At 43.1% G+C, this 27,966-nt stretch overlaps 1 protein-coding gene across 3 annotated transcripts in view; it reads left to right on the top strand.

Moving 5' to 3' along the window:
* The window catches only part of LOC137310786 (receptor-type tyrosine-protein phosphatase mu-like), a 797,377-nt gene that overhangs the window by 697,396 nt on the left and 72,015 nt on the right, over nt 1-27,966 (top strand). For all 3 annotated transcript variants that reach the window (XM_067978407.1, XM_067978404.1, XM_067978408.1), the window contains 3 exons: nt 2,275-2,362; nt 7,791-7,867; nt 10,443-10,479. In XM_067978407.1, the coding sequence (XP_067834508.1) occupies nt 2,275-2,362; nt 7,791-7,867; nt 10,443-10,479 (202 nt within the window). The remainder of the gene's footprint in view (nt 1-2,274; nt 2,363-7,790; nt 7,868-10,442; nt 10,480-27,966) is intronic.

Raw genomic sequence — 27,966 nt, 5'->3', positions numbered from 1 at the left:
TGGGGTGGAAGGTGAGGACAAGGGGGACCCTATTATGGTTCTGGGAAGGTGGGGAAGGGGTGAAGACAGAAGTGCGGAAATAGGACGGACACGGCCGAAGGCCCTGTCAACTACAGTGGAGGGGAATCCTCAGTTGAGGAAAAAGGAAGACATATCGGAAGCACTGGTGTGGAAGGTGGCATCGTCAGAGCAGATGCGAGGGAGATGGACAAATTGGGAGAAGGGAATAGAGACCTTACAAGAAGCGAGATGGGAGGAAATGTAATCAAGGTAGCTGTGGGAGTCAGTGGGCTTATAATAGATATTGGTGAACAACTTATCCCCGGAAATGGAGATAGAGAAGTTGAGGAGGGGAAGGGAAGAGTCAGAGATGGACCATTTGAAGGCGAGGGAAGGGTGGAATTTGGAGGCAAAGGTGATTAAATTTTCCAGTTCGGGAAACAGCACCGATACAATCATCAATGTACCGGAAAAAGAAGTGAGGGAAGGGACCTGAGTTCGACTGGAACAAGGAATATTCCACGTATCCCACAAAAAGACAGGCATAGCTGGGACTCATAAGGGTTCCCATAGCGACACCTTTTATTTGGAGGTAGTGAGTGGTTATCCTACCTTTCTCTTGAAGGTACAGTGGGGGTCATTTTCAACTTTGACCCCTGGGTGGTAACCTGGTGGAGCGAATCTCCCGCCCATTCTATAATCCACCTGATTTTTGTTCCGTTGAGATCAACAGAATGAAATTTGGGCGGTGTTCTATAAAGGACGGGCGATCGTCCCACCAGGTTACCGCAGGGGTGAAGTCAGAAGTTACCCGTCAATATTTACAACATTTTCTGTTTTACTGCAGATTTCTGGCTTTTATAATTTTTTCTTTTGTCCCAATCAACTGCACTGTTTGGTGGCCACTCCCGCCTTAATGTAATTTCTGTTTATGTTGCGCATCAAGCAAAATAGAAACCGGGAACAAAAGATATTGAAATAGCACACTTTGTGCAGAAATACCACACATTCCAAAGGAGAAATAAAACTATTTCATGCTTGAATAGCCTGTCAGCTCATGAAAGGTTCCCTCAGGACCAAACACATTGCTATAGACCTCAGTCACAAATGTTTGACTCCGATGATGCATTTTATAGATTGAATTTAAGACGTTGTTTGCAATGGTTTTGGTGATTGTAAAGCAAGCACTTCAGTTGTTTTCAGACTACAATTCAGTAAGCTTTCAAAGTGGTACTCTGAACTCATTCAACTCAGATTATCTGTGGCTCGATGGGTAAATGTGTTGTCCAGTGGGATGCTGAGCTCTTTAGGCAAGGAATATCTCCAATGTTTGACCCTTGTCTTTGCTGAGTTAGCTTGGGCTGCAGGGCTGTGACAGTTGGGCTGGAGAATCAAGTATAGTTCCTGCTAGACAGAAAGGGTGTAATTTTACCTTTGGGCGATGGTTTGAAGTGGGGGATATTGAATTAGCTGCCCATTATGCATGATTTTCCTTTCCATTGGCGACTAATTCAGTATTGCCCATTTTACACTATCACCCACAAAGTTAAAACTACCCCCACACAATTTTACGAATGTGTACCACCGGCCGAGAGCATCACTCACTGGCAAGAAATCACAGGCGTACGGCCCATGATTTTCCTTCCATTAAAATTGATGGGCATAAAATCATGGACAACGTTGGCAGAGTCTCCTCACTAATAGCACACATTTGTAAAATCGGCCCTATAGTATAACTTTTACATTAAATTTAAAGAATACAGAACCATAATAGAACAGAAGTTCAATTGGCATCACGGTGAACACTGAAGTCACGAAGAAGGGTAATTTCAGCAGTGATGTGGAGATGCCGGTGATGGACTGGGGTTGACAATTGTAAACAATTTTACAACACCAAGTTATAGTCCAACAATTTTATTTTTAATCCCACAAGCTTTCGGAGGCTTCCTCCTTCCACACCACCTGAGGAAGGAGGAAGCCTCCGAAAGCTTGTGGGATTAAAAATAAAATTGTTGGACTATAACTTGGTGTTGTAAAATTGTTTACTAATTTCAGCAGAGGGGAGGGAGTTAACAGATTCAATCATGCTTGACAAGAAGTTGACTTTATTTTTGCAATTCCTTTGTATGCACAGTGCTATCCACGCACTAATGGAGCTCGCTAATGTTATTGTGGCCTATCTGTCTACTCCTCTCCCCATGTCCCTTTTATAATCACACGTCCTTTGTGAATACTGTCACCAATTATAACATTCAGTTCATTTGTTTGTTCTAGAGTTTTTATGAAGGACAGTCTGCCCCATGGGACTCTGCCAAGAAAGATGAAAACAGGATGAAGAATAGATATGGAAATATCATTGCTTGTGAGTACTGCTTCTCTTGAAAGGTGATCCCAACTCTAGTTAAAGGCTGCATTATTTTATAAAAGCAACAACATGGCTGTGGCATTGTTGACCATTTGACCTTAGTTTGACTTGCCCCTCACTTAGTGCTGACAAAGTTAGAACCTTTTTCATAATTCTTTCCTTCTCTGTTGCATTGGTACTTACTATAGATGCCTGGGGGCCATTTACAGTCTGATATCTTCGGTAGATTTCTTGCTTCATTTGCCTCTGGCCCTACGTTCGTTGCCATGCAGCTGTGCATTGTTAAGTCAGCTGAGACTCAGTGCAGTTTCTTCTTCTTTGCAGAAAAATAAAGCAGAGAAATGTCATTACGAGACAGAGTTATCCTAACTTCAATACAACAAGTGAAGGGGTCCTATTAAAAGAGAAGAATTATTATTTCTATGGTTTTTTTTTCCCTCTTCCTTTTGGGCAATGCCTAGCCACCATTGACAACTAACCACAGCCATCACTCATCATGCAGCATGTTGTCGAATTCCAGGGAATGACCCTCATGCAAGGAAATGGTGTGGATTGTGGACTTTGAATAACTGGTTTATCACACTGACAGTACTGAATGAAATTAGTAACTATGGCTTCAGTTCTTAATCCAACTAACTCAGTGACAAGGTGACGAGTGTTATCGCCTAATTAAACCCTTATTTCACTCTGACCACCATTGTCTGTGTGAAGAACCTCCTAATATAATTCCTAAGTTTACCTTTTTCTTCTTTGAACCAGTGTCGCCTTGCTCCACTTCCATGGTTTATTTTGAAATAGTGTTCGGATCTGCCTTTTGTATTCTGTTTCCTACCTTATATAACTTTCTATATGGTCACCTACTATCAAGCCTGGAAAGCCCCTGTTTCATCACTTTTCCTTATACCTCAGTCTTCGTGTCCCAGGAATTGGCCTTGTAGTTGTTCTCCAAAATACTTCCAGGGCTTGAATATCCCCTTTGTATTTCAGTGACTATAACTGGACACAGCACTGAAGGCTCTGCAGCCTACTCCTAATAATTCAAAGTCACTTCTAATGCTGAAAAATTTAAATTATCTAAAAATATGGCATCAGACATATTTCAGGCCTCTTTGTGGCAAAGGGCATAGCCCTACAAAGTTGATCATTTTTGCCCCCATTTTCTGCCCAGAAAATGGGCACAATGAGGAACAATTTCTACCCAGTATCAAAGCAACTAAGATCCCCAGATCTCTTTCAATTACATGTTTAATTATTTCAACACTATTCACAGAGTCCCTATGCAGACCGTTTCTCCTTCCTACGAGCAATATTTTACACTTGTCTATATTAAATTTTACCTTCATATATCGCCGTTCCTCCATCGTCACTGGCTCAAAATCCTGGAACTCCCTACCTAACAACACTGTGGGAGAACCTTCACCACACGGACTGCAGCAGTTCAAGAAGGCGGCTCACCACCACCTTCTCAAGGGCAATTAGGGATGGGCAATAAATGCTGGCCTTGCTAGCGACGCCCATATCCCAAGTATGAATATAAAACATTTTTTTAAAAATTATTCTTTCCACTTCCATATTTATTAGCTAATAATACGATGCCTTGTACTACATCAGGGTATCAAGTACATTTGTTTAAATCTGAGACTAAAGTTGGACAACTGATGCAATTGCATAACCATTATTTCTCCTGATATGAAGAGTTTTTAGAAGCGCTATCGCATTATCTGTGATAAAATAGGTTGGTGCGTGTTATTGCAAGATAGCGCCCTTGTGATATCTGCATTTGACATGTGAATTAGTTACTGAAGCCTCGCTCCACTTCTTTGTGTCAGATGCAGACAGAAATCCCAAATTTAAATTGCTTATTCACCCATTAGCAATGTTGTCTATATGTAAATGGAAATCAGAGTTTTGCAGTAACATTCAGTCACATTCTAGTTTGTGCAGGAACAATAACGCCACCTGTTCCTAGCAGAAACTAATGATATTGTTATGTTCCTAATAGTTCTACATGAAAATGCCAGGAATCAGCAATTCCAGAATTTTTTGTTCCTCTCCCTTTTTCTCCTTTCATGGTGGGGGTACAGCTCTGTGGGTGCTGGCAGATACCTGGTACCTTCGCCAACTGGCTCTTCTTTGGTGAGTCTGTCCAGTGAGGCTGGCAGACAATTTGACCGATGTCACAGCCAAGCCCAATTCTGTTCTCATCCAGCATCCAGACATTCACATTCCAGCAGGAGTCACTGGATAGTAATCAGGAGAAGGAATCCAGGCAGAATTCTCCCCTATCTAGCTTCATTGTCGCTGGGTCAAAATCCTGGAACTCCCTACCTAACAGCACTGTGGGAGAACCTTCACCACACGAACTGCAGCGGTTCAAGAAAGCGGCTCGCCACCAACTTCTCAAGGGCAATCAGGGATGGGCAATAAATGCTGGCCTTGCCAGCGATGGCCACACCCCATGAATGAATTTTTAAAAAGCCCAGGTGCGCTGAGGCCAATCACAATGCCCTGGCTGAGATCAAATGCTGAAGATGGAAGCAAATATAACATTCAAGGAGTAGAGAGTGTTTAGAAAAGATAGAGTGGACAGAAAAAGAGGTTGCGTATCTCTATATGTCAGGCGAACCCGGGAGGTAAAATAAGTTGATCCTATGGGAGGTAGAAAGCTACAATATGAATTATTCTGGTTAGACATTTCTAATGTAAAAAAAACTCCAAGCTAATTCTAGGGGTATGCTGTAGTCCACCTGGTCAGAATAAGGAGGCCAGTTTGCTCTATAAAGAAAAGACAGACTTGCATTTATATAGTGCATTTCACAACCACTGGACTTCCCAAAGTGCTTTACAGCCAATGAAGTACTTTTGAAGTGTTGTAATGTAGGAAATAAGGCAGCTAATTTGTGCACAACAAGGTCCCACAAATAGCAATGTGATGATGACCAGATAATCTGTTTTAGTGATGTTGGTTGAGGGATTAATATTGGCCAGGAACACCCTTGATTTTCTTCAAAATAATGCTATGGGATCTTTCTCGTCCGCCTGCGAGAGCAGACGGGGCGTCGGTTTAACATCTCATCCGAAAGACAAAGCCTTCAACAATGCAGCACTCCCTCAGTACAGCACTGGAGTGTCAGCCTAGTTTTTGTGCTCAAGTCTCTGAAATGGGACTTGAGCCCACAACTTTCTGAGTCAAGAGGCGAGAGTGCTACCAACTGAGCAACAACTGAGACCCAACTGAGCAACAACTGAGACCCAACTGAGCAACAACTGAGACCCAACTGAGGTAGGAAGGATATATGAAAAGAGGAAAATTACTTTAATGGCAAATTTCTTGGTGAGAATTTGGAATTCGCTTCCACATGGAGTGGTTGAGACGAATAGCATTTAAGGGGAAGCTAGATAAGTACATGAGGGAGAAAGGAATAGAAGGACATGTGGATAAGGTGAGATGAAGAAAGGTGGGAGGAGGTTCGTGCAGTATTACATAGAATTTTACAGCACAGAAACAGGCCATTCGGCCCAACAGGTCTATGCCGGTGTTTACGCTCCACATTTCTCCTGAATTCCCTATTGGATTTATTAGTGACTATCTTTTATTTATGGTCCCTAGTTTTGGACTCCCCCACAAGTGGAAACATCTTCTCTATGTCTACCCTATCGCACTCCTTCACAATTTTAAAGACTTCCATCAGATCACCTCTCGGTCTTCTCTATGTACCTGAACAGTAGTTCATGGGCTTGTGTGGCTCCAGAGTGGCTCTGAGCTCAGCTTGATTTTGTTGTTCCCCCCCCCCCCCTGCCTTTTTTTTGTTTTTATTTTTATATTGTATTCTCAAGAAATTGCATTCACATTTTATAAAGCTGTTAAACATATAATTGTACATTCTTATACTTGATGAAGCCATTATATGATTAATGGTACATTTACAGAGATAATATATGAAGTCATTGCATACCTAGGGGCACAAATACATATATTTTATGAGGGTACATTCTCATACATAGTTTGTATAGTCACTGCGACTTCCTCCAGGAAGAATGTATCGCCATATCCAAACTGCTGGCACTGGGAGCAACGCAGGTCAGGGGCGAAGGCAGCTTCTCTGGCTCTGGGTTAGTTAGGGCTGGTGATGGTGAGGAAGACCTCATACTAGTGGCCATTTTGGCAGTAGTTTGTGTTAAGTGGATCTTCAGGATCAGACCTGAAGTTACCTGGCATTTCCGCAGTTCTAGGTGGACACCAAGCATCATTCATTCTGATTGATAGGTGTACCAAATGTGTATCAGCCACATCTTTCTTGTGAGTGGGGCTGCATTCTGCCATAAAGGGGGATGCATATTCTTGCAGTTATTAACGATTGTTGTGCTAGTCTGCTCGTCCCTCCAGTAGGCAGATCCAGCAGTCATTGAGCTGGGTTCTCTGGGATAATGAGACCAGCCATGTTCCTAGTGATCTAGCCAGAATGATTGGATGTGGGGATGTGACCAGAATATGTGGAGGAGGATGCTGTTATGGCCATAGCCCCTCCAGCAGTCATCTGCAGTGGAAGGATGGAATTTGTGGAGCATCAGCATGTTGTAGCATATGTGATATATCATTTTGAAATGGCCTCAATGCACTTTGCTGCAGCTGGTGTTGTTCAGGGTCTAACCCCAGACCCTTTGCCATTCCTTCCCCCTAATCTGCCCGCTTAGGTCTTGTTCCTGTGCTGCTTTCTCTTCCGTCCTTAGTCATGGAGGTAAGAATGGTACACAGAGTGCAGATGTGTCCACAAGCGGCAGTTGCGGGGTGGAAGGAAAGTTCGAAGGGGATTAGTTCACGCTGGCCTGCAAAGTATTGTAGGGTTCCACAGGTAGTGCTTCATTTGAAGATAGCGGTATGGTCACGTAGGGCAAGGAGAAATTTGTCAGGTAACTGGTGGAAAATGCACTACTTCGTCCCTCATGAAGAAGCTGGTCTAATCTGGTGATCCCTTTCTCCTGCCGGGATCTCCATCCAGCTGAGGTGAATCCTTCTGGAAGACCCCCATTGTGCCATTCAGGGGAGAGGGCTGATAGACCATGTGAAGAAGCACACACCTGTCTTCAAGCTGAGAGAGTTGTCGCGACAATAGCTCTCTACCGGTCTCTTCTGAAGGTGTATGAACGGTGGAGTGTAGGGGAGAAGGGGTTGGGAGGGAGACCCTAGCTCCATTTACAGCCGTGAGTTTTGTTGGGAAGTGGTTGCGGGAGTTGGGGTGGAGCTAGAGATCATGCTGCAATTGCTTGGTTCTGAGCTTCCAGTAATAACGTCTGAAATTTGGGAGACTCAGTGTCCCCTTCCCACTTTTTATTTTGAAACAAAAGCAGGCACTCCAGACTACGGTCCTCCTTTAAGGCCCAAGATCTATGTTCATTAATCAGTGTTGACTGTCTTCTCTTTCAGACGATCATTCTCGGGTCAGACTGCAGCCTTTGGAGGGAGACTCAAACTCTGATTACATTAATGCAAACTACGTGGAAGTAAGTAACTAAATTGCTCAATATAAGTCTTTTATTGTGTTTTTTTTTAGCTGATGAAGGGACAATGTTGGTGAATCGAGAGCTCTTTTCCACTTTTGGTACCAGCTGCCAGTATCAAATACTTTCAAGTCAGGTAGAACACAGACCAGAGACAGATTAAAGCTCCTTCTACTCTGTCCTAACAAATTGGCAATCTCTGAACAGCGTGTCCCACTATACTAGCGTGACATTTGCATTTCCTGCACCAGTCGTTCTAAGGTTTCACAAAGTGAGGCTGTCAGTTTAATGCTGATTATGGGCAGTTTTGTTCCGTGTGCTTGTGCCCATTAGGAACTGACTGTCTCAAATTCATGTTCACGTATAACTGGCAGAGAGCGGATACTTTCATCCCTTTAGTCTGAGCTGTGGATTGAATTATTATACTGTAGGGGGTGCTTTTAGGGTTATGGTTGAGCTGCATGGGACGAAGAATACCTGTGATTGCTTTGTGTAAGACTGTAAGTGCATTTGTAAAGCTTTCCGGTCCACTATTTCTCATGGAATCATAACCACTTTCTAAAAGAACATAATTATGGAAAAAAGGCCTTTATTTTCCATCTAATCCATGCTGCACCTACTCTGGGAGTGCTTGAAGCTGATACTAGGTGAAAAAGTCGTGAAAAAATTTCATTCCACAGCAATGTCATCTCTTAACTTAACTTAGTGAACTCGCATACAAATCGGGAAAGGCAAATAATACCTTCAACACAAATCAAACAAGAAATACAGTTTTAATTGTTTTATCTGTGGATAAGCTGCATTGCACCTGCCCTATCTTCTGAAAAGTAATTATTAGGCTGTGTAACTTAGTATGGAACGTGCTTACCTCAATTTTCAAACACTTAATGGTACCCAGTTAAGAGGAGTTGATTTGCAACCTTCTGCAGTACAGAGTTGTTCATTTAAATAATTAATGTTCCACATTGAAAGAATTTAAAGACTATAGTATATGAGGACCACATTAGGCAGAACTCCGTGCTTTGCTGTTCTGATGGCAGTTGTACAATTACAAAAAGAAAGTGACTTTTATTGTGCGCAATGGGCTTCCATAGAACTGAATGGCTTTACATTTTTTGCCTTTTTAAAAAAAACAATACCCAAGAACTACTAAGTAATAAAGAATTAGAAGGATTCAAGCCTGAGTGGAATTGGTCACAGACAGTGCAGTAAGTCAGGATACTATGATTGGCCTCAGTGCCCTTTGGCTATGAAAGAGAAAAATCAGCCAGTGTTCCTGTTCCTGGCTGCTATTCAGAGAACCTCAGGAAATTCGCCTGTGTAGATGTCAAGGTAGGACACAATCTGGCTTGTCTGTGAGGCCTTCCATTGTTGAATAGCCTGCTGGCTCACTCTGTCTAGATTCACACATGAAGAATGGCCATTTAGGCAAGGTCCCAGAAGGGGAGAAAATTAGGGGGAAAATTAGAGGGAAAAATACATAAAAACAAACAATGTAATTTGTCTCTGTTAAACTACCTCAGCTTTCTGTTGCAAGTAAACGCTTAATAAGAAGACTGATTCTTTGGTTCTTTTTATATTATGGAATGGCTTCTAGTGGGAGCAGTTCCATAACTGAGTACATTTTCATAGGCAACAAATTGTCCTATTTATACTGTAGGGTGGATTGGTAACAATGGTCTAACAGTGCATGTGTTTGTGACTTTAATGGGCAGGCTAGGGCCTTTCCCACTGTTCGAGGCAGGTCCCTCATTCATTTTGATCATAAACAAAGCCACTGGATGTGGAATTTGATCCCCAAAGCACCGCTGGAATCCCACGTGTTAAAAAGGAAATCTGACTTATTCAGTCACGTTCAACCAACGACCCTAATTGTAAGTGCAAGAAATTACATGATATAATCTGTAAAACACCAGTAAAAATCCTGGAGCCCCATGTAATCAAACAGAATGTGGCATATTCAATCGCTGCATTAAAAAGAAACAATCGAAATCTAGAAATGGAAATATATATCAGATAAAAACAGAAAATGCTGAAAAATGCATAACAGATCAACTAGCATCTGAAAGAGAAAAGATAGGTTAACATTTTGTGTGGGATCAAGGATTAGAAATCACCAAAACTGATGAAAGGTCATAACCAAAACACTAAGCTATCTTTCAGATATCGATCGATCTCTCGCACAGGCCCAGCATTTTCTGATTTTATGTAAAAAAATAAACTGTGTTAATAATTTTTGCAACTGTTTAGTATTTTAAAAGAAGTCCTGATGCTGACAGCCACTTCTAACAATCTACTTTTAAAAAATTCTTCATTACTCTTAAGTATCCCCCCGTACATTTCTATTCACTCAACCTGCATGCTGATAAGGTTTATGTTTTATACAGTATCTCATTTTCAGCCTGCTGAATAAACCAAATATAGTTGCCTTGTATATTTTCGTTTGGTTACAGAAGCACCATCACAATCTTCAAGTAGTTAATTGTTTCCATTCTTTGACCACATCACTAAACTAGAACAAATAAAGATTCTGTATCATGTCGCAAAGGAATTTTAAAGCTTTATTTTCTCTTTTCAGGGCTATCACAGACCGAACCATTATATCGCCACACAAGGTAAGCAAGTGTATAAACCTCTTTAAGGGATATATGCTCCACCATTTGCTGAAATTAGTAAAAAAAAAGCCAGTGTAAGTATAAGGCAATTTTCCCTACTTTATTAGCATAGCGGCTTTTCACTAACCTAATGAGCGGATGTTAATTTTAATGAAAATACATCATGATGTTCACTTATGTTACATTTATTGTACAAAAGCTCTTCAAATGAGATGGGGTTCTGTTAAAGCCTGGGCTCGCACTGCTCTGGAATCCTACCCCTACCCCATTTACTTCGTGGGACAATTCCACAGCATCGGTGGCAACAGACAAACAACTGATCACTTGGAGGCTCGTGCCTGAGCAGTTGTTTGAAAGCTGTGGTTTGTTTTCTTTCTCCTCTCTGCCCCCCACCCCTGGTTCTTTCCTAATAGCTGTGAGTGAGTCGTACAGGCTGCCGATCAGGAATTGGACTGAGCACTCAGCCTGCAAACAGCCAGATAATAAGTCATTTACGTTGGTGCTCCAGCTTTGCTGCAGCTGCCCGAAGTGTCAAGGAAAACCAACTTTTCAAATAGGTTTCTGTGTCTTGAAAGGTAGTAATGCTCCTACTAAATGAGTACTTTTACCAAGGAAGAAGATGCTGTCAAAGTCACAGTAAAAGAGGAGGTAGTTGAGATACAGGATGGGCTAAAAATTGATAAAGAGGAGATACTACAAAGCCTGGCTGTACTTAAAGTAGATAAGTCACCAGGTCCGGTTGGGATTCAATGTAGACAAATGTGAGGTCATCCACTTTGGATCAAAAAAGGATAGAACAGGGTACTTTCTAAATGGTAAAAAGTTAAAAAACAGTGGCTGTCCAAAGGGTCTTAGGGGTTCAGGTACATAGATCATTGAAGTGTCATGAACAGGTGCAGAAAATAATCAAGAAGGCAAATGGAATGCTGGCCTTTATATCTAGAGGACTAGAGTACAAGGGGGCAGAAGTTATGCTGCAGCTATACAAAACCCTGGTTAGACCACACCTGGAGTACTGTGAGCAGTTCTGGGCACCGCACCTTCGGAAGGACATATTGGCCTTGGAGGGAGTGCAGCATAGGTTTACTAGGACTTCAAGGGTTAAGTTATGAGGAGAGATTACACAAATTGGGGTTGTGTTCTCTAGAGTTTAGAAGGTTAAGGGATGATCTGATCGAAGTTTATAAGATATTAAGGGGAACAGATAGGGTGGATAGAGAGAAACTATTTCCGCTGGTTGGGGATTCTAGGAGTAGGGGGCACAGTCTAAAAATTAGAGCCAGACCTTTCAGGAGCGAGATTAGAAAACATTTCTACACACAAAGGGTTGTAGAAGTTTGGAACTCTCTTCTGCAAACGGCAATTGATACTAGCTCAATTGCTAAATTTAAATGTGAGATAGATAGCTTTTTGGCAAGCAAAGGTATTAAGGGATATGGGCCAAAGGCAGGTATATGGAGTTAGATCACAGATCAGCCATGATCTTATCAAATGGTGGAGCAGGCACAAGGGGCTGAATGGCCTACTCCTGTTCCTATGTTCCTATGGATACATCCTAGGTTGCTGAGAGAAGTAATGGTGGAAATTGCGGAGGTACTGGCCATAATCTTCCAATCATGCTAAGATACAGGGGTGGTGCCAGAGGATTGGAGAATTTCAAATATTCACTCTTGTTCAAAAAAGGGTGTAAAGATCAATCCAACAACTACAGGCCAGTCAGTTTAATCTCGGTGGTGAGGAAACTTTTAGAAACGATAATCCGGTACAAAATTAACAATCACTTGGACAAGTGTGGATTAATTAAGGAAAGCCAGCATGGATTTGTTAAAGGCAAAATGTGTTTAACTAACTTGATTGAGTTTTTTGATGACATAATAGAGAGGGTCGATGAGGGCAATGCGGTTGATGTTGTGTATATGGACTTTCAAAAGGCGTTTGATAAAGTGCCACATAATAGGCTTGTCATCAAAGTTGAAGTCCATGGAATAAAAGGGACAGTGGCAGCATGGATACGAAATTGGCTAAGTGACAGAAAACAGAAAGTAGCGGTGAACAGCTGTTTTTCATACTGAAGAAATGTGTACAGTGGTGTTCCCCAGTGTTCGGTGCTGGGACCACTGCTTTTCTTGATATATATTAATGACTTGGACTTGGGTGGACAGGGCACATTTTCAAAATTTGCAGATGACACAAAACTTCGAAGTGTAGCGAACAGCAAGGAAGATAGTGATAGACTTCAAGAGGACATAGAAAGGCTGGCGGAATGGGCGGACACGTGGCAGATTAAATTTAACACAGAGAAGTGTGAAGTGGTACATTTTGATAGGAAGAACGAGGAGGAGAAATATAAACTAAAAGGTACAATTCTAAAGGGGGTGCAGGAACAGAGAGATCTGGGGGTATATGTGCACAAATCGTTGAAGATCGCGGGTCAGGTTGAGAAAGCGGTTAAAAAAGCATACAGGATCCTGGGCTTTATAAATAGAGGCATAGAGTACAAAAGCAAGGAGATTATGATGAGCCTTTATAAAACACTGGTTCAGCCACAACTGAAGTATTGTGTCCAATTCTGAGCCCCGCACTTTAGGAAAGATGTGAAAGCCTTGGAGAGGGTGCAGAAAAAATTTACTAGAATGGTTCCAGGGATGAGGGACACGTGACAGTTGTGGTGAGAATGATAACATTTAATGTGAATTGAACATAAACCAAATATAAATGAAAAACATGACAGTCTGTCAGACTCCTTTGCACATAGCCTTTGTGATCACAAAACCTTAGCCTTTCACTTCCTACTACTTCTACGTGGTGCATTCCCTGTGGCTGTAGCAGAGGTAGCAGCAGGTTGCTCATGTTCATGCCCTGACTGTTCAGATGCTTTGAGCCTACACCCTTTGGGTTTTGGAGCCCGTGTGGCACCCGCCAAAGACTGCTCCACCTGCACCTGTGGCAGACTTGGCCACCTGAAGAGGAGGCAGCATTGTGGATACTGGTTGAGGGGAGGGCAAAGGGTGAGACATGGGAGTGCTTTGAGTGGTGTCCCCACTTCCATGTCACCTTTCGCCATCATCCCTCCCCTGGGCCAGGGCCACATCACTCCTACCACTCTGCTGGATAACAGTTTGGAGGACATGTGTGATGCCTTGTAAGCCCACTTGTAAAGTATCTGTCTGCCTGTTTAAGGCAGCAGAATGTTGTTCACCCTGAGTCTGCACGGCCGTTGTTAGGGCCTGAATGGACTAATTTGTGAGCTGTGCTTGAAACTCAATGGAGGCTAGCCTTCTCCCCATCGCAGACATTCCTGCACTTACCTGCGCCACTAACTCAGACATACCCACACATACCTGTGCCACCAGTCCACTAATGCAGGATGTGGACTCCTCCATCCTCACCGCTATTGTGGAGCATGTGCGTGGCACCTATTCTAGTACCTAACAAGTGTGCTGCTGTCCCTTGATCATTCTCCTTTTAAAGGATGACCCCCAGGGTTCAGCATCTGTGTTGAGCTGAGCAGAGCCTGGAGAGGAGTGTGCCCGCTGACGCAGACACTCCACAGCTGTCCCTGCCACCAGTGTCTGCTCGTGCTCACTTGTGTGTGATGACTCACCAGGTGCCAACCTAACTAACTGACCACTGGGACCCACCGAGGTGTGAGTATCTGCGCTGGTGGATGGCTCGCTAAGATGTGACGGTGCTCCCTCAGAAGCCGAGAGCTCTTCTGAGGAATCGCCCTCTCCCATCACTTCGGTCGCTGAAGGGCCTGGAAGCAAACAGCAGGCAATATTAAGAATCATCACAGACCTATATGTCATGTTGCGATAAGCATACTGAGGTGTTCAACATGACAAGCATTGATAACATCAATTCATGTTGTGTGTGATGAATGTTAAAGTTGTATCACCAGATGTTTGTGGGGTGCCAGTCTCGGCATCCCTGACGGACAGGCACTTGAGGGTGCGGCTGATCTGCAGGGCCTCCTCCTCGCCTCTGTGAGGATGGCTATTTGTTGTGACCCCCGTCCAGTCCTCACCCTTTCCTGTGCATTTTGCGTTCTCTTCTCTTACAAGGGGAGAAAGTACAGACGTGTGAGTGAGTGAGTGTGAAGTGGCCAACTGATGAATGCATTGCTTTGGGTGAGGCTGACCATGAAAGAGGTGCATCAGAGGGTGAGCATGAGACAGAGACATCACATTGGATCAGGATTGAGGTGAGTGGTAGTGGTGGGCTCACAAATGAGGAAGTGCTCAGTTGATGATGAGCCTTAAGTAGGTGTGAGGAGTGATATGATGGAGTAGGCTTGGCAGAGCAGAATGTGCAGCAGAGGGGCGGGGAGGGTGATGTGCAACACGGAATGCAAGAGAATCAGTAAGTGTACTCACTTTTTCTGACCTAGTTAGGTCATTGAAGCGCTTCCTGCACTGCACCCAAGTGCGGGAGATGTTGCTCCTGCTGGTGACCTCCTCTGCCACCTCGAGCCAAGCCTTCTTGGCGGCAGAGGCAAGGCGCTTCCTCCTGTCCACCGGGTACAATATTTCCCTCCTCCTCCTCCTCACCTCGGCCAGCAGCACCTCAAATGAAGCATCACTAAATCGTGGAGCTGGCTTGCCCCTCTGCTGCTCCATTCTACGTGGTTCCTCCTTTGTGCAGCAAAAGCCATTGATGCAATGGCCCTTTAAATACAGACACTGCAGCTGACAGCAAGTCATGCAGGTGCGCAGTCCGCCCGCTGCACAGCTTTCAGACAGCAAACCCGGAAGCCACGTTAAGTGCCATCAATTAAGTCATGATCGCATGGGGAAAGGTGGGATTTATTTTTTAGGTTTGCCGCGTGCCGATTGACCCCCCCGACCCCGTTGCCTTCCCGCCACCTTATTAAAATCCTGCCCAAAAAGAGAAACAGTGACAATGTCAACTAGCATGGATGATAGGAAATGTGTGGGGATAAGATTGTGAGAGCAGATGATGGGCAAGGGGGGAGATGCAGAAAGACAAGGGTTCAGGGCTAGAGAGACTGGAAACTGAGGGTGGTTGGAAGCTGGGAGCTGAAGGAGGGGGAGGAAGTGGCAGAGACAACCACATGAATGGTCTCCACCTTAGAGGCAAAAGTGTGAGCTCCTCACCTTTGATGTTTGAAGTGAGAATGGTGGGATGGAAGAGAGTGACATAGGGAGCCGATTGGTAAAAAGGAGCATAGGGTGGTCCAGGATAATCATGGGATAATTGGTAGTTTTGGCTGAGGAGAGTGAGGCATGTTAACGTGGTCAAGCCAGTTCTGGCAATTGTTGGTTTGTGTTGTGTGTGAGGTATGCTCAAATGTATGCCTCTCCAGCACAAGGGAATGGAGATGGGGAGTGACGTAAGTCGGAGACAATGATTGATGCAGAACTGTACCCTAGTAAGAGTCACCATAATGATGGAGGACGGGAAAAAGGAGAAAAAATAAAAGCACTTTGGTGACACAACCTGCATTATACTGTGTGCAACTTTTGTTCTGCTCTGCAGCTAGATGGAGAACTGTCAGAATATCAAACTTAGCATCACTGTGTAATAACTCTGCATCCAGCCATAATATCGCACTGTAATACATCTGAGTCTGGTCACAGTATCGTTCTGTATTAAATCTGAGTCCAGTCACAGTATCACTCTGTAATAAATCTAAGTCCAGTCACAGTGACACTCTGTATTAAATCTGAGTCCAGTCACAGTATCACTCTGTATTAAATCTGAGTCCAGTCACAGTGACACTCTGTATTAAATCTGAGTCCAGTCATAGTGACACTCTGTATTAAATCTGAGTCTGGTCACAGTATCACTCTGTAATAAATCTAAGTCCAGTCACAGTGACACTCTGTATTAAATCTGAGTCTGGTCACAGTATCACTCTGTAATAAATCTAAGTCCAGTCACAGTGACGCTCTGTATTAAATCTGAGTCTGGTCACAGTATCACTCTGTAATAAATCTAAGTCCAGTCACAGTATCACTCTGTAATAAATCTGAGTCCAGTCACAGTATCACTCTGTAATAAATCTGAGTCTGGTCACAGTATCACTCTGTAATAAATCTGAGTCCAGTCACAGTATCACTCTGTAATAAATCTGAGTCCAGTCACAGTGACACTCTGTATTAAATCTGAGTCTGGTCGCAGTATCACTCTGTATTAAATCTGAGTCCAGTCACAGTATCACTCTGTAATAAATCTGAGTCCAGTCACAGTGACACTCTGTAATAAATCTGAGTCTGGTCACAGTATCACTCTGTAATAAATCTAAGTCCAGTCACAGTATCACTCTGTATTAAATCTGAGTCCAGTCACAGTGACACTCTGTATTAAATCTGAGTCTGGTCACAGTGACACTCTGTATTAAATCTGAGTCTGGTCACAGTATCACTCTGTAATAAATCTAAGTCCAGTCACAGTATCACTCTGTAATACATCTGAGTCCAGTCATAGTGACACTCTGTATTAAATCTGAGTCTGGTCACAGTGACACTCTGTATTAAATCTGAGTCCAGTCACAGTATCACTCTGTATTAAATCTGAGTCTGGTCACAGTATCACTCTGTATTAAATCTGAGTCCAGTCACAGTATCACTCTGTATTAAATCTGAGTCCAGTCACAGTATCACTCTGTATTAAATCTGAGTCCAGTCACAGTGACACTCTGTATTAAATCTGAGTAAAGTCACAGTATCACTCTGTATTAAATCTGAGTCCAGTCACAGTATCACTCTGTATTAAATCTGAGTCCGGTCACAGTATCGTTCAGTATTAAATCTGAGTCCAGTCACAGTATCACTCTGTATTAAATCTGAGTCCAGTCACAGTATCACTCTGTAATACATCTGAGTCCAGTCATAGTGACACTCTGTATTAAATCTGAGTCTGGTCACAGTGACACTCTGTATTAAATCTGAGTCTGGTCACAGTATCACTCTGTATTAAATCTGAGTCCAGTCACAGTATCACTCTGTATTAAATCTGAGTCTGGTCACAGTATCACTCTGTATTAAATCTGAGTCCAGTCACAGTATCACTCTGTATTAAATCTGAGTCCAGTCACAGTATCACTCTGTATTAAATCTGAGTCCAGTCACAGTGACACTCTGTATTAAATCTGAGTAAAGTCACAGTATCACTCTGTATTAAATCTGAGTCCAGTCACAGTATCACTCTGTATTAAATCTGAGTCCGGTCACAGTATCGTTCAGTATTAAATCTGAGTCCAGTCACAGTATCACTCTGTATTAAATCTGAGTCCAGTCACAGTGACACTCTGTATTAAATCTGAGTAAAGTCACAGTATCACTCTGTATTAAATCTGAGTCCAGTCACAGTATCACTCTGTATTAAATCTGAGTCCAGTCACAGTGACACTCTGTATTAAATCTGAGTCCAGTCACAGTATCACTCTGTATTAAATCTGAGTCCAGTCACAGTGACACTCTGTATTAAATCTGAGTCCAGTCACAGTGACACTCTGTATTAAATCTAAGTCCAGTCACAGTATCACTCTGTATTAAATCTGAGTCCAGTCACAGTGACACTCTGTATTAAATCTGAGTCCAGTCACAGTATCACTCTGTATTAAATCTGAGTCCAGTCACAGTGACGCTCTGTATTAAAGTCCAGTCACAGTATCGTTCTGTATTAAATCTGAGTCCAGTCACAGTATCACTCTGTATTAAATCTGAGTCCAGTCATAGTATCGTTCTGTATTAAATCTGAGTCCGGTCACAGTATCACTCTGTATTAAATCTGAGTCCAGTCACAGTATCGTTCTGTATTAAATCTGAGTCCAGTCACAGTATCACTCTGTATTAAATCTGAGTCCAGTCACAGTATCGTTCAGTATTAAATCTGAGTCTGGTCACAGTATCACTGTAATGAATCTGAGTCCAGTTACATCGTTAATCTATAATAAATCTGAGGCCAGTCACAGTGACACTCTGTATTAGATCTGAGTCCAGTCACAGTGTCACTCTGTACTAAATCCGAATTCAGTCACAGTGTCATTCTGTATTAAATCTGAGTCCGGCTACATCGTTAATCTATAATAAATCTGAGTCCAGTCACAGTGTCACTGTAATAAATCCAAGTGCAACCACAGCATCACTCTATAATAAATCTAAGTCCAGTCACAGTGTTACTTTGTAAATAAATCTGACAGAGTAACGCTGTGACACTCTAATAGATATAAGTGCTGCCACAGTGCCATTGTGCATTAAATCGAAACATTGTCACAGCGCCATTCTGTAATAAATCTGATTATTATAGTCTACAAATTTCTTCACTAGCAGCATCAACGTGTGGAGTTAAGGAAAGAAAACTGTGAATGCTGTAAATTTCAAATATAAGTAGGGAATGCTGGTAACGTACAGTAGATTGATCAGCATCTGAAAGAGGAGAGATAGATCAATGTTTCCTTGGGAACCTTCACAACCCGCTGTGTATTTTTCTTTGTACTTGAATATTTTCTTTTTGTACTTCAAATTCCGAGTTGACAACATGCACTTTGAGATTTCTGTAACATAAAAGGTCACGAAAATGTGAGGGAGAGGAATAATGACAAAGCAGCACACACGATATGGTCACAGCATCAGTGTCTGAATAAAAGACTAAAGTGACAGCCCTGCCGGCCTTGAAAGTTATTCATACTGCAGGTTACATTAATTTGTTATCCTCGCTGACAAACATTATTTGAAACAACTGCGCAGAATTTCCCCGGAGTTATGCTCAATGCCACCTAATTGTTTTGAAATTCTTATTGAGTTCTTTTTAACACAAAGTGTTGATGCACAAATGTAAATGGATGCAGCTGAAATTGGCAAATGTAATCAGCTGTAATAGACTTTCAATCTGGTTTTAATAGACTGGGGAGTTACATAATTACCTGTTCATTAGAGTGTTGCCATTTCCGCGGTATGCTAGGATTTATTAAAGCCCCTGTGGGCTGTCTTTCTGCCTAGAGCTGGAGAGCAAAGCGACGGCAAGGTGAAGTTAGAATTTAATCTGTGACCAAGATGTTTTTTCTGTTGGGAACAAGACATTTCCACCTCTCTTTATCTGATCCGCATGATACTGACAATGTAATCATTTTATTAAAGGTGTGTCATTGGAACACACAGGAGATTTAAAAAGCTCAGAGGTGTATTCAGGTCATAAAGTTGAACTCAGTTGGTAGCACACTCATCTTTGGATCAAAAAAGTCATGTTCAAGCCCTACTGCAGGACTTAAACTGACATTCCAGTGTAGTACTTAGGGAGTGCTGCAGTGTTGGAGGTGCCATCTTTAGATGAGATGTTAATCCGAGGCCCTGTATGGGTGAAAAAGATCCCCACAGTAACATTCAAGGAAGAGGAGGGAGTTCTCTTGTTATCGAAGCCAATATTCCTCTCTCAACCAGCAATACTAAAAACAAATTCATCTAATTTGCTGTTTGTAGGCCCTTACTGCTTGCCTACATAAGAACAGTGACTGTGCTTCAAACGTAATTCATTGGTTGTTGTGATGCACTTTTGGATGTCCTGAGGCCATGATAAGGTGCTATATAAATTCAAGAAGTGGCAGATATAAAGGTACACAAAGATGAATCCATGTCAACAACAATTTACATTTAGATAGCACCTTCAATGCAGTAAAAACATCCCACGGCAATTTGACACTGAGCCATTCTGAGAACACAGGGAAGCTTGAAAACTCCCAGTCTAAGGAATCATAGGTTCAGAACCACAGCTTAACATTGCACCAAGTGGATGAAGAGAGCCACAAGTTAACCGCAAAACAAGCACGGTCCTTAAGATCACCATAGACTTTTCTAACTCAGATTAACAGCAGGAAAAGTTATTTGATGTCTCTCAGGGATTTGTCTTTATATCATAGATGAGTGCTGCTTCTACAGATTGTTTTCTCATTGGCAACCCCATGGGGAGACCCATGAGATGTATCTTACTATTCAGACATAGTTAATGATGGTATTTTATTGAGACAACAGACACATCTCATTAGCACAGATCCTGAGACCATGTCTACCTGCCTCAGCAAGCAGATGTTTTATTGGCTCAATCAACATGCTTCTGAAACAGCTGTTAAGTAAATAGTGCTCCTTAAAAGAAAGCACCATGGAACATGTGCGGGTTCATGGCTGCACAGTCGCAGGAGGCAAATAAAAGGAAACATTATAGCAGTCTATAAGGTACTAAGCGCAATAGAAAAGGTTAATCTGCAGCAGTTGAACCACGATTGCAAGACAAGGTGACATAGGAACAACCTGGTAAAAAGGTAAGTTCAGAACCGATATCGACACTTTTTCATGCAAAGAGTGATCAGTGATCTTGTGGGTAAGGTAAAGGAGTCAAAAAAGGAGGGTTTAAACTAATGTGGCAGGGGGATGGGAACCGATGCAGGAAGTCAGTGGGAAATAAAGTGGTGACAGAAACAAAAGGCAGTAAGGGAGAGTGTACAGAACATGACCGGACAGATGGTCTGAGAAAGCAGGGCAAAGACCAAGGGAAGTCCAGATTAAACTGCATTTATTTCAATGCAAGAAGTCTGATGGGCAAGGCAGATGAACTCAGGGCATGGATGGGTACATGGGACTGGGATGTTATAGCTATTACTGAAACATGGCTAAGGGAGGGGCAGGACTGGCAGCTCAATGTTCCAGGGTACAGATGCTATAGGAAAGATAGAGCAGGAGGTAAGAGAGGAGGGGGAGTTGCGTTCTTGATTAGGGAGAACATCACGGCAGTAGTGAGAGGGGATATATCCGAGGGTTCGCCCACTGAGTCTATATGGGTAGAACTGAAAAATAAGAAGGGAGAGATCACTTTGATAGGATTGTACTACAGACCCCCAAATAGTCAACGGGAAATTGAGGAGCAAATATGTAAGGAGATTACAGACAGCTGCAAGAAAAATAGGGTGGTAATAGTAGGGGACTTTAACTTTCCCAACATTGACTGGGACAGCCATAGCATTAGGGGCTTGGATGGAGAGAAATTTGTTGAGTGTATGCAGGAGGAATTTCTCATTCAGTATGTGGATGGCCCGACTAGAGAGGGGGCAAAACTTGACCTCCTCTTGGGAAATAAGGAAGGGCAGGTGACAGAAGTGTTAGTGAGGGATCACTTTGGGACCAGTGATCATAATTCCATTAGTTTTAAGATAGCTATGGAGAAGGATAGGTCTGGCCCAAAAGTTCAAATTCTAAATTGGGGAAAGGCCAATTTTGATGGTATTAGACAGGAACTTTCAGAAGTTGATTGGGAGAGTCTGTTGGCAGGCAAAGGGACGTCTGCTAAGTGGGAGGCTTTCAAAAGTGTGTTAACCAGGGTTCAGGGTAAGCACATTCCTTATAAAGTGAAGGGCAAGGCTGGTAGAAGTAGGGAACCTTGGATGACTCGGGAGATTGAGGCACTAGTCAAAAAGAAGAAGGAGGCATATGACATGCATAGGCAGCTGGGATCAAGTGGATCCCTTGAAGAGTATAGAGATTGCCGGAGTAGAGTTAAGAGAGAAATCAGGAGGGCAAAAAGGGGATATGAGATTGCTTTGGCAGATCAGGCAAAGGTGAATCCAAAGAGCTTCTACAAATACATAAAGGGCAAAAGGGTAACTAGGGAGAGAGTAGGGCCTCTTAAGGATCAACAAGGTCATCTATGTGCGGAACCACAAGAGATGGGTGAGATCCTGAATGAATATTTCACATCGGTATTTACGGTTGAGAAAGGCATGGATGTTAGGGAACTTGGGGAAATAAATAGTGATGTCTTGAGGAGTGTACATATTACAGAGAGGGAGGTGCTGGAAGTCTTAACGCGCATCAAGGTAGATAAATCTCCGGGACCTGATGAAATGTATCCCAGGACGTTATGGGAGGTTAGGGAGGAAATTGCGGGTCCCCTAGCAGAGATATTTGAATCATCCACCGCTCCAGGTGAGGTGCCTGAAGATTGGAGGGTAGCAAATGTTGTGCCTTTGTTTAAGAAGGGCGGCAGGGAAAAGCCTGGGAACTACAGACCAGTGAGCCTGACATCTGTAGTGGGTAAGTTGTTAGAGGGTATTCTGAGGGACAGGATCTACAGGCATTTGGAGAGGCAGGGACTAATTAGGAACAGTCAGCATGGTTTTGTGAGAGGAAAATCATGTCTCACGAATTTGATTGAGTTTTTTGAAGGGGTAACCAAGAAGATAGATGAGGGCTGTGCAGTAGATGTGGTCTACATGGACTTTAGCAAAGCCTTTGACAAGGTACCGCATGGTAGGTTGTTACATAAGGTTAAATCTCATGGTATCCAAGGTGAGGTAGCCAATTGGATACAAAATTGGCTTGACGACAGAAGACAGAGGGTGGTTGTAGAGGGTTGTTTTTCAAACTGGATGCCTGTGTCCAGCGGTGTGCCTCAGGGATCGGTGCTGGGTCCGCTGTTATTTGTTATTTATATTAATGATTTGGATGAGAATTTAGGAGGCATGGTTAGTAAGTTTGCAGATGACACCAAGATTGGTGGCATTGTGGACAGTGAAGAAGGTTATCTAGGATTGCAACGGGATCTTGATAAATTGGGCCAGTGGGCCGATGAATGGCAGATGGAGTTTAATTTAGATAAATGTGAGGTGATGCATTTTGGTAGATCGAATCGGGCCAGGACCTACTCCGTTAATGGTAGGGCGTTGGGGAGAGTTATAGAACAAAGAGATCTGGGAGTACAGATTCATAGCTCCTTTAAAGTGGAGTCTCAGGTGGATAGGGTGGTGAAGAAGGCATTCAGCATGCTTGGTTTCATTGGTCAGAACATTGAATGCAGGAGTTGGGATGTCTTGTTGAAGTTGTACAGGGCATTGGTGAGGCCACACTTGGAGTACTGTGTACAGTTCTGGTCACCCTATTATAGAAAGGATATTATTAAACTAGAAAGAGTGCAGAAAAGATTTACTAGGATGCTACCGGGACATGATGGTTTGACTTACAGGGAGAGGTTAGACAGACTGGGACTTTTTTCCCTGGAGAGTAGGAGGTTAAGGGGTGATCTTATAGAAGTCTATAAAATAATGAGGGGCATAGATAAGGTCGATAGTCAAAATCTTTTCCCAAAGGTAGGGGAGTCTATAACGAGGGGGCACAGATTTAAGGTGAGAGGGGAGAGATACAAAAGGGTCCAGAGGGGCAATTTTTTCACTCAAAGGGTGGTGAGTGTCTGGAACGAGCTGCCAGAGGCAGTAGTAGAGGCGGGTACAATTTTGTCTTTTAAAAAGCATTTGGACAGTTACATGGGTAAGATGGGTATAGAGGGATATGGGCCAAGTGCAGGCAATTGGGATTAGCTTAGTGGTATAAACTGGGCGACATGGACATGTTGGGCCGAAGGGCCTGTTTCCATGTTGTAACTTCTATGATTCTATGATTCTATGAAAAGACAGTTGGATGCTATGATATCGGTTTATGGACTGATGATTTTGATGGCCTTTCTCATGTGCGGTTATCTTTGTCATGAGGTCATAAGAAACAAATGACTTTTGACTTACATTTACTGTTGTTATGTAGGCAGATGCACCAGCCAATTTGTGCATAGCAACATCCCACAAACATCAGTGAGATAGGAGCATGGGAACAGGAGTAGGCCATTCAACCCCCTCCAGATGAACGACTACAGAACCATAGAACCATAGAAAAGATACAGCACAGAATGGGGCCAGTTGGTTTGTTTTTGGTGGTGTTGGTTGAGGGATGAATATTGGCCAGCATACTTGAAGAACTCCCCTGCTCTTCTTTGAACAGTACCATGGGGTATTTAACATCCATCTGAACCGAAGATAGGGCCTCAGCTTAACAGCATCAAACCTGCCCGACATCATCAGTGTGAAGCCTGGCTGATTTTAACTCCCGGGCATCATGTGCATCAAATTGATGGGCTGTCCTGTTAACCCCGTTGCAGGGGCCGGCGACATTTTCCAAAATAAGCGGTCAGCCTTTTTCCCAATGATGTAGGTAGGACCCCGATTGCAATTTTCAGGGTCGCATATTTGGAGTTTGCGATGTGAACACACAGCCCAAGTGTAATGGCGTCCCATCCAAAACGGCCCAAAATGTTGTTTTGAATTAATTTTTTTGTGGAACTGAAGGGAGCATGAATGTTCCTTGTGGCTCCACAAAACATACTGCGGGGCTGCTGCCGGCCGGGCCTCACCCCGCCTTAGTATCTCATAACCCCCCAGCACCTACCTGTGAGTTTTACAGCCTGAGGCCAAAGAGCAGCGGGCTGCATCAAGACCCCTGTTTGGCATCCACCAAATTCGAATGAGGCCGAGGCCTCCTAAATCACGGCAGCCTCTTCGCTGTCCAAAATTAAAAATCCACCCAGAAGTCCCACGGACAGTAATGGGATGAGTGACCAGAGAATCTGTTTTGAGTGATATTGGTTGCAGGAGGAATATTAACCAGGATACCAGGAGAACACCCCATCTCTTCTTTGAATAGTGGAATTGACATTATTCTGAAACACCAGAACAGGCAGACAAGGCCTCGGTTTAAGACAGCACCTCTGACAATGCAGCACCCCCTCAGTACTGCTGAGTGGGGGCTCCAACTCCTCAAAACCACAACCTTCTGAGACAGACGCAAGAATGATCCTCAGTCACGTTGACATACAAATTGCCACGTGGTGCCTATGACAGTGATAGGTCCCCAGAGACAGGAATTATCACCGTTATATGATGCGGTATTCCCTGCCTCCAGAGGCACTATTATAATATAAAGTATTAATGTCCTTTCTTCTCAAATTTAAGAAAAGATTCATCTCTTTTTAATCTATCAGTATCTATTTATTATGCTGTTGGTTGAAAATCAGATAAAAGATAAAAAATCAGATAAAAGATAAATCGAGTCGTGTCTGTTGAACTGCCTCAAGTTATATAGAATCACATACATAGAATTTGCAGCACAGAAACAGGCCATTCAGCCCAACAGGTCTATGCCGGTAATTTAGTAATTAATAATTTAATAATAAAGTTGACTGCGGTAATGGCTGGTTAGTCTGTCAGCTGTGCCTCCCCTTGTCCTGGTAGGTATAGCAGATTATTAAAAGCCCCTCAAGCATAGCAATCCTTGTGCATCATTGATCTGGTTTCCAGATGTAGTTCAATGTGGAGCTGATTGAGTTACAGTCTGTTTTTGTTCAAAACCACGCTCTTAAAAATGACAGTCTGGGGGAGGACTTTTTATAATAAGCACTCTCCTTTTTTAATAGAAAATAATATAAATACAGAAATTTCTTTTGACACTATGAAACCATGCTAATAAAATGCAGGGAGTAATTAGAGCAAGAAGAACTCCCGCTAGACTTTCCTTCCCCTTTAAGTATTTCTTGTCAGACGTCAGATATGTTCCAGAAATTACCATGATATGAACTTTCCATTTGTAGTTTTATCATCATTAATGTGACTCATAAATCTTTCTTTCGTAAAAGTTTGGGCCAAAAAGTTCCAAACACTTACCACTGGTTTACATATGTTAACATGATACAGGGCAAATGGATTCCATGCATCAAAAGTATCACCTCCTTCGTTTTATATGGTATTTTATTTACATAGAATTTATGAACATAAGAACAGAGGAAATAGGAGCAGGAGTAGGCCATCCGGCCCCTCGAGTCTGCTCCGTCATTCAACAAGATCATGGCTGATCTTCTACCTCAATGCCATTTTCCTGCACTATCTCCATATCCCTTGATGCCTTTAATATCTAGAAATCTATCGATCTCTGTTTTGAATGTACTCAGTGACTGAGCCTCCACAGCCCTCTGGGGTAGAGCATTCCAAAGATTCACCACCCTCTGAGTGAAGAAATTTCTCCTCATCTCAGTCCTAAATAGCCTGTCCTTTATTCTGAGACTGTGACCCCTGGTTCTAGATTCCCCAGCCAGGGGTTACATCCTCCTTGCTTCTACCCAGTCGAGTCCTGTGGGACAGGACAGAATATTTACAGGACAGAGACAGGCCATTCAGCCAACCAGTCTATACAGGTATTGATGGTCCGCACAAGCCTCCTCCTCCTCTATTTACTTCATCTCCCACCCTATTTCATCTAACCCAATCTGCATATCCTTCTATTCCTTTCTCCCTCATGTACTTATCTAGCTTCCCCTTAACTGCATCTATGCTATTTGCTTCAACCACTCCATGTGGTAGCATGTTCCACATTCTCTCTGTGTAAAGAAGTTTCTCCTGAATTCCTTATTGGATTTATTAGTGACTATCTTATATTTATGGCCCTTATATTTATTTTCCCCCTTTGGTTTCCTCATGCTGGGTGCCACCACCCCCCATCCGAGTGAGAAAATGGCAACAGCCAACCTGCTCCCAGGCCATCTCTGTAAGATTCGGAAGACACATTAACCAACCTAGGGATTATCCCTCCTCCCAGTAAAAGTGCCATGTAGCTGTGGGATTATCATAAAAACCCAACTAAATTGGGCCATGTAGTGCCCGTTGTTTTGGCACTGCACAGCCTCTCTGACGTCCAAGATGGCATCTTAGAAGCGCACGCACGTTTCCAGCGTGACGTGCGCCAGACTCCATCTTGGCATAGGAGTTAGCGCAGGCGCAGATAACGCACGCTGGAATCATGCAAGGTAGGGAGAAAATGGCTTCAATCAGTGTACAATGCTGATTTAAAGTGATAGACACAATTTTGGGTCTTAACGCTCAACTCAATGCACAGTCTTAACCCCGACCATCTGAACGTGTCTTAGAGTGCCTGGAGGACTTCCCACCGGTGCTATTTAAAGGGGCCATGCAGGATTTACAGGTTAGTGGCTGGATTATTGCTTCTGGCTGCCGAGACATTTGTAACTGTTTTTGGAGGTCTCCTATGCTTGAATACTAGGACTAGGGGGTATAGCCTAGCATTTAGAGCCAGGATGTGCAGGAGTGAAGTTAGAAAATGCTTCTACATGCAAAGGTTGGGAGAAGTTTGGGAAGCTCTTCTGCAAACGGCAGTTGATGCTAGCTCAATTGTGAATTCTAAATCTGAGATTGATAGATTTCTGTGAACCAAGGTAATTAAAGGGATATGGGGCTAAGGTGGATATATGGAGTTAGGTCACAGGTCCACCATTATCTCATTGAATGGCAGAACAGGCTCGAGGGGCTGATTGCCACTGCCACTTGCTGCTACTGATATGCGCTGCCTTCTCCTGCAAGAAAGCGGGACGTGTGTCTGGGCGATGTGCCTGTCATGATTGAATAGCTGCCAGTGTGTGTGACCTGTGAGTTGTGGGTCGGCAGCTTGCAACAATGGTAATGTGTGAGGGTGAGAGGAAGCATCTGATTGGAAGAGTTGAGTAGTGATGGAAAGAGATTATTGGTAGGTGGGCGTTGGGGGGTTTAGTGGGTGGAGCAGTGGATGCGGCTAGTGGTGCAGTTGGTAGGAGATGACACTTGACAGTTGACCTCACTCACCTTGACCACTCATGTCAAAGCATTGAACT

The sequence above is a fragment of the Heptranchias perlo genome, chromosome 3 (genome assembly GCF_035084215.1).
Source record: "Heptranchias perlo isolate sHepPer1 chromosome 3, sHepPer1.hap1, whole genome shotgun sequence".
NCBI lineage: Eukaryota > Metazoa > Chordata > Chondrichthyes > Hexanchiformes > Hexanchidae > Heptranchias > Heptranchias perlo.
Note: the sequence above shows the minus strand (reverse complement) of the source record. Positions and strands in the feature narration are given on the sequence as shown.